Genomic DNA, 7,258 nt, shown 5'->3' on the forward strand with positions numbered 1-7,258 from the left:
ACTGATAACGTATTGAAAATGCCCGACGAGCTAGCGACAGCTACCGATGTCATTGTGACGTAATAGTTGACATTCGCTAAACGCGGTCAATTGCGCGCTTCGTTCAAAATATATTGGTAACTTCTTAACAACACGAATATTTAGCATTGAAAATATGGTTTATTGTGCCGCATTTAATTGTAAAAACGGTTCTTCTAAGAACCCCGAAACGCAGCAAAAGGTTTCTTTCTTTTCGTTTCCCGAAAACAAGCGCATGCGAAATATTTGGATTGAAAAAATCCGACGCAAAAATTGGAAGCCAACAAAGAGCTCAAAATTGTGCTCGCAACATTTCGAGAGTTCGTGCTTCGTGCAAAATTTTGAAGCGATGCAATCATTAGGATGGACAGCAGGACGGCTTCGCCTTAAGAAGGATGCTGTACCCACGATTTTTGAATACTCTGTGGAACCCACAAGTGTAGCATCTAAAAGGAAGCAGCCAGCAAATGTTAGAACTGCATTTGAGAAGAGACGAAGGCAAGAGGTGAATATTATAGTTATAGTTAGCAATATTTTTTTACATTTATCAAAAACTAAGCTATATAGCATTACCAAATTGAAGACAATTTTATAATTTTAGATTATTGACAACGTTCTTGCATAACATGACGACTTTCTTGTAGACGACGACCACGATGTGTCGACATCGGCTCGAAATGTTTGTGCGTTTTACCTCAAAGGAAGTTTGTCTAAGATGAATGATGTCAACATATATGTAGACAGCGAAACACAAACATATACAGCGGTAACTAATTCAGACTAATGTTGTTTGATCTTTTCTTTGTTATTTTAACTCATAAAAAATTCCTTAACGTACCTTAGAAGCGCAATGTGAAATGCCAAGCAGCCATAACAATCCGTCCGCAAAAACACGTAAGGTCAAGAACCACTCAAACAAAAGTGCAAAATATGATAAGTAGAGGTATAGACTTTCCATTCCGGCCGTTTTGATTTTTGTGAAAAATCCAGCAATACGATAATTTTATGCTAAGGTACGGAGGTTGAGTTCATTTCAACAAAAAATCACAGCACACAGACGACATCATGTGAAATTGAACATTTTGAGGATAGCGCTGTATGGTCGGAAAGCACGTCGACGATGAGCCATAGCAACAATGGATCAGACTCTCAATGTTCAAATGAGTTAAGCGAAAATGAAGAATCCGACAATGACAATGCGACGTTAGTACCAACTATCCCGTCACCTGACTATTCTTTACATTGCTTTTCTCTGTTATATGTTTCTCAGAACGTTACGTTTATCTCTCTTTGATTCTGATGATAATTTTTATGTTATAGGGAAGATGTTCAAAATGAGAGAAAATACATAGTGTTTGATAGTTGCCTGAGACAGTAAGTGAGTCAATGCCCATGTTGTGGTGAAAGCTGTTCCATGACTGGAATAGCCAACCTCTTCATGGACGAATGCCTTTGGGCAACTTGGTCTTTGCTGCCAGCATCTTGTTTAGTGGTAGTAGCCCCAGCAAAGTTCTTCAATTCCTTCGTCACTCAGGCATACAATTTCTGTCAGAGCGCACATATAGCAATATTCAAACAGCGTATTTGATACCCAGTGTTTCAAATGTTTGGCATATGAACCAAAAGCATCTTCTAGAATCAATCAGAGAAAGGAACATTAACCTTGGAGGAGATGGAAGATGTGATTCGCCTGGATATTGTGCCAAGTATGGGTCATATAGCTGCATGGATTTGGAATCTAACTACATTTTAGACACACAACTTGTTCAGGTAACAATTCTTCAACAACTGTACATAAAACATGGTTAGAATACTCACATAATTATGTTACACAGTCCAATGAAGTGACGAACTCTGGAGCAATGGAACTTGAGGGATTAAAGAGATGTCTGGCAAAGTTTGATGATAGTGGGATGAAGGTGAAGTCAATGACCACAGACAGACATGCTCAAATCAAATCCTACATGTCAAAACAAAGACCTAAAATCGAGCACTACTTTGATATATGGCATATAGCAAAAGGTATGGATTGTCATAACAAACCAGCCTTTTACACATTTCATCAATAATCAAATTCCAACAGGAATTAAAAAGAAAATTTGGGCAGCATCAAAAAAAAGTGGTTGCAAATTATTGTCGGATTGGGCCCAATCAATTTCCAACCATGTATACTGGTGTGCTGCTTCCAGCAATGGTGATAAAGAACTTGTCAAGGCAAAGTGGTTGTCAGTTCTCAATCATATATGTGACATCCATGAGGGACATAGTGATGTATTTTAAAAATGTGAACATGATATGTTAGAGCCTAGAATGTGGATAAAAAAAGGTATTGTAAGCAAATAAATTTCAAAGTAACATCAACATTCTTTTTCTTTTTGTTAACTAACTTCTGATCTTAGGTTCAAAAGCTTATGTTGAGCTGTCTTCGATTTTTGAGTCCAAGTATCTCATGAGACATATTGGAAAACTCAGTTATCAGAAGCAGACTTCATCCATTGAAGGTTTCCACCGAGTGGTGATTCTTTTTGCACCAAAACATACCCATTTTTTCTACAGATCAATGGAAGCAAGGTAATATAATTATGACTAGTGTATGATTACTTAAAAAAGTCATCATTGCAAAAGCAATAAGTTGCAATAGTTGTAAACATAAACTTAACATTCATTTGTAGATTGTTTATTGCCGCTCTTCATTTAAATGAGAATGGAAATAAACCTCAGAAAACGAAGAATGGTGGGCAAACAGAAGAGGCATTGATTTGGAGAGTGGCTTATTCAAAGTCAAAAGAAGGACAAGGGGTCATCGAACCAGTGAAAATTGACAGCACTTATGGTTAGCACAGAAAAATAAACTTACTTTTTCTCAAAGTGCAATGCAAAGCCAACATAAATAATGATTTGCTTTTCAGGATATGTTAAGGACTTGATGAAAGAAGTTTTGTACTGCAGACGCATTAATCCAACACTGTCCAAAGCTCTTGATGTCACTAGAGTGAAAGAAATACCTGTCCCATTGACTCACCACAAATCAAAAATCAGCAAAGCTGAAGCCATTAAGCAACATAAATCTCGCTTTAATAAATAAAAAGAAATAACGTCCCACATGAAATAAACATAATTACAAATGAACAGACTTTGTCATACGCCATTAGCCCTACCATTCAGTAGTGTTGAGCATATTCAAATCCTTTGTATTCTCCAGAAGGCGAAGGAAATGCTTTCCGGATTTTGTCCACAGCACAAGAAGGTATGGGTAGTCGGTACTTTTTTCCCAACCTGCCATGCACCCAAGCCGTCCACTGTCGGTACGCCGTGTAGCGTAATGCTCTGAACGATACAAAATTTTGTCTAAGATACTTATCGGCATTATACACTTGTCGAAATACACGTAATTACACTTCTAAGGTAATATTTACTCGTTTTCTTCACTCTCAGGCATAGGTCCAATGTCATGGGTGTACACGACCATAGCTGTTTTTACGACAGCTTCGTTTGTACACACTGTGGCAAACTCTTCCTCTTGTGTGATGCAAATATGATCGCCATGTATCAGAGGATCAGTGTTGTTTACCTCTTGGCAACATATACTTTCCCGTCCTGTACTCATGACCACACAAAAGCCACACTCGCACCTAAAAGATAAAACATTCTTTCTACTTTGGGAAAAACAATGAAGCATCAATAAAATGCAACTAACCATTCAACATTTCCAATTCTGTGAATGTATTCATCTTCGCTTTCCGATGACGAAGAATTGTCATTACTATGACCACCTTCCGCGTTGGCTAAAGGCTCAAACATGTAAGGTTGTACCTCATTGTTATTGACGACAATATCATAATCGGCTTCTTCTTCAGAAGAATCCATTAATTTTTGTTAAATAAAAAACAGTAATAGCAAACTACCGAAAGCCGTGCAAGCACTGCGTGCAAGTCGTAGAACGATATAAGAACGATGCTTGTTTATGTCAACTATTACGTCACTCTTTCCCAGTTCCCAGATTTAAACAATCTCACGGCGTTTTAGCAATGGTCATCGAATATCGTGTTTTTACCGATTATAACCCTAAATATCTTTTTAAATATTTCGCGGACGACTTTGAAACTTGGTACGTCTTATTTTCACGCTATAGGCATTACAATAAAATAAAGTTGTCTTCTAGCTTGCATGTGTCCTTTAATATATTTGAAAATTGGTAACCCAGGCATATTATGATAATGATAATAATATAATTTAAGAATGTATTATTTACAAAGATTTTGTAGGCGTTTGGAGCGTCTGATTGTTTGGTTAGAAGTTGAGTTGATATTATTGGATGGTATAAGATGCGTTGTCATGGTTTCGGGTGTATGGATTGCGTTAATGAAATTTGAGTGTTTTATGTTAGTCGTTGTGTTATTAGTTTGTTGTTTTGGTTTTGTCTTTAGTTGTGAATAGATGATGGGTATGTCGATATGTCTGTTTATTGTGTCGTTGTCTTTGCTGTACCATGCCTCTTTGAATTCTCGTGCGTGTTTTGTCTGTGCGCGTGAAAGAAGTTGTGTTTTTGTCCAGTCAAATGTGTGGTTGGTATCGTAGGTATGTTCTGCTGGTAGTGATTTTGGGTCGCGTAGTTTGATGGCATTCTTGTGTTCATTGAGTCCAGTTTCAATTTTCTTGGATGTTAGTCGTATGTACTGTTTGGGGCAATCTTTACATGGTATCATGTAGACCGCGTTGGTTGTGTCAAATGTCGTTGTTCGGTCTTTATGTTTAGTGAAGTATGATTTGAGTTTGTGTGTTGGTTTATGTGCGATGTTTATTTTCAATGGTCGGAGTAGTCTTGATGTCATTTCTGATGTTCCGTTTATAGATGGTAATGTCACTATTTCTACTGGTTCGTCTGTATCTTCGTTAGGTTTTTCAGTTTGTGGTTTGTTGTGTATTTTGTTTAATATTTTGTTGATAAAGTTTCGTGGGTGAAATGCCACAACTTTCCTCACCAATAATGCTACACCAATAATGCTTTCCTCACCAATAATGCTACTTTAAAAATGCCACAACTTTCCTCACCAATATTAAAAATGTAAACTAAAACCAGACGAAATCATGATATCTTACGATGTAGTGTCACTTTTCACATCCATACCACTAAACATAGCCAAACAAGTCACGAACAAACTACTTACTAACAACAACTCGTGGAAAACCACAACCGAACTAGACCAAGACGATATCATCGACCTGCTTGAGTTCTGCCTCTCCACTGAATTCACCTTCCAAAATTCATATTACCGACAAATCTCAGGAACACCAATGGGTTCTCCTTTATCCACCTTTCTTGCAGAAGCTGTTATGCAACACCTTGAAAAGCATTCAGTCAGCAACAACACACACATCAGACTATGGAAAAGATTTGTTGACGACATCTTTGCTATCGTCGAAAAAAACAAAACAGAACACATTCTACACACAATAAACAACACCACACAGAACATAACCTTCACCATGGACAAAGAACAGAACAAACAAAATACCTTCCTAGATAGTCTACTTACCAGATCACATGACGGCACATTAAACACGCAAGTATTCCGCAAAAATACACACACAGACCAAATACTCAACTTTAATAGCAATCACCCAACACAACACAAAATTAGTTGCATACGAACTCTCTTTAACAGGATTAAAACACACTGCAATACAGAAGAAGCCAAGAAGAATGAACGCAACTACTTATACTCTACATTCATAAACAACAATTACCCACGAAACTTTATCAACAAAGTATTAAACAAAATACACAACAAACCACAAACTGAAAAACCTAACGAAGATACAGACGAACCAGTAAAAATAGTGACATTACCATATATAAACGGAACATCAGAAATGACATCAAGACTACTCCGACCATTCAAAATAAGCATTGCACATAAACCAACACACAAACTCAAATCATACTTCACTAAACATAAAGACCGAACAACGACATTTGACACAACCAACGCGGTCTACATGATACCATGTAAAGATTGCCCCAAACAGTACATACGACTAACATCCAAGAAAATTGAAACTGGACTCAATGAACACAAGAATGCCATCAAACTACGCGACCCAAAATCACTACCAGCAGAACATACCTACGATACCAACCACACATTTGACTGGACAAAAACACAACTTCTTTCACGCGCACAGACAAAACACGCACGAGAATTCAAAGAGGCATGGTACAGCAAAGACAACGACACAATAAACAGACATATCGACATACCCATCATCTATTCACAACTAAAGACAAAACCAAAACAACAAACTAATAACACAACGACTAAAATAAAACACTCGAATTTCATTAACGCAATCCATACACGCGAAACCATGACAACGCATCTTATACCATCCACTAATATCAACTCAACTTCCAACCAACCAATCAGACGCTCCAAACGCCTACAAGATCTTTGTAAATAATATATTCTTATATTCTGACGAAGGCTCGAAGCACCAAGTTGAAAGCTTAATAAAAATTTCAAAATAAATATCCAGAGAATCCTTATCATTATCATAATATGCCTGGGTTACCAATTTTCAAATAGTTGCCTGAAGATTGCCCTACGGCGTGAATCTCCGAGTAGCGACAGCAAACAATTGTCCATTTTATTTTAGTTCATTTTAAATATATATATATATATATATAAAAGATAAAAGTTTCTCCGGATTTAAAGTGAGTTTTATTGAGCTTTCGATTCGTTGCTTCGAGCCTTCATCAGAATGAAAAATATTTATTTACACGTGCTTTTTAGCTTGGAGACGTTTAGAGCGTCTAATTGGATGAGTGGGTGGATTAATGTGATTGGATGGGGTGAAATGCATTGCCATGGGTTTTGGTGTATTGTGAATATGATTGGTGTTAATAATATTAGAGTGTAGTGTTTTAGTTTTGGTGTTGTTTGTAGTTTTTATGTCCTTTTTCTTTAGTTGTGAGTATATGATGGGTATGTCGATATGTCTGTTTATTGTGTCGTTGTCTTTACTGTAGCAAGCTTATTTAAATTCGCGTGCGTGTTTAGTCTGTGCGCGTCCGAGTAGTTTAGTTTCTGTCCAGTCGAATGTGTGGTTGTTTCCGTGGGTATGTTCTGCCGGTAGTGAGTTCGGATCTCGTCGTTTTATGGCGTTTTTGTGTTCTGTGAGTCTTGTTTCAATTTTCTTAGATGTTTGTCCTATGTATTGCTTTGAACAGTCTTTACAT

The 7,258-nt window shown here is 37.2% G+C and overlaps 1 protein-coding gene and 1 long non-coding RNA gene across 3 annotated transcripts; both read right to left on the bottom strand.

Annotated features, from left to right (window-relative positions):
- Positions 1–380: 380 nt before the first annotated feature.
- LOC124458218 lies at positions 381–1,074 on the bottom strand. Its single transcript, XR_006953082.1, has 3 exons — positions 857–1,074; positions 592–728; positions 381–464 (listed from the first exon to the last, which is right to left on the bottom strand). It is a non-coding gene; the product is annotated as an uncharacterized LOC124458218 (long non-coding RNA).
- A 1,801-nt stretch (positions 1,075–2,875) lies between these two features.
- On the bottom strand, positions 2,876–3,998 carry LOC124458217 (P2X purinoceptor 7-like). 2 transcript variants are annotated; one of them, XM_047008268.1, is made up of 4 exons: positions 3,716–3,998; positions 3,435–3,650; positions 3,177–3,345; positions 2,876–3,003 (listed from the first exon to the last, which is right to left on the bottom strand). In XM_047008268.1, exons 1-3 carry the CDS (start codon positions 3,883–3,885, stop codon positions 3,180–3,182), a joined length of 552 nt encoding a protein of 183 aa, XP_046864224.1. In that variant the 5' UTR covers positions 3,886–3,998; the 3' UTR covers positions 2,876–3,003; positions 3,177–3,179. The 2 variants fall into 2 exon arrangements, with proteins under 2 accessions (XP_046864224.1, XP_046864223.1); XM_047008267.1 differs by lacking the exon at positions 2,876–3,003 and adding an exon at positions 3,054–3,090 and having other exon boundaries at positions 3,716–3,995.
- Between the last annotated feature and the right edge of the window lie 3,260 nt (positions 3,999–7,258).

Source organism: Xenia sp. Carnegie-2017, unplaced genomic scaffold, assembly GCF_021976095.1.
Source record: "Xenia sp. Carnegie-2017 unplaced genomic scaffold, XeniaSp_v1 HiC_scaffold_6, whole genome shotgun sequence".
Lineage (NCBI taxonomy): Eukaryota > Metazoa > Cnidaria > Anthozoa > Malacalcyonacea > Xeniidae > Xenia > Xenia sp. Carnegie-2017.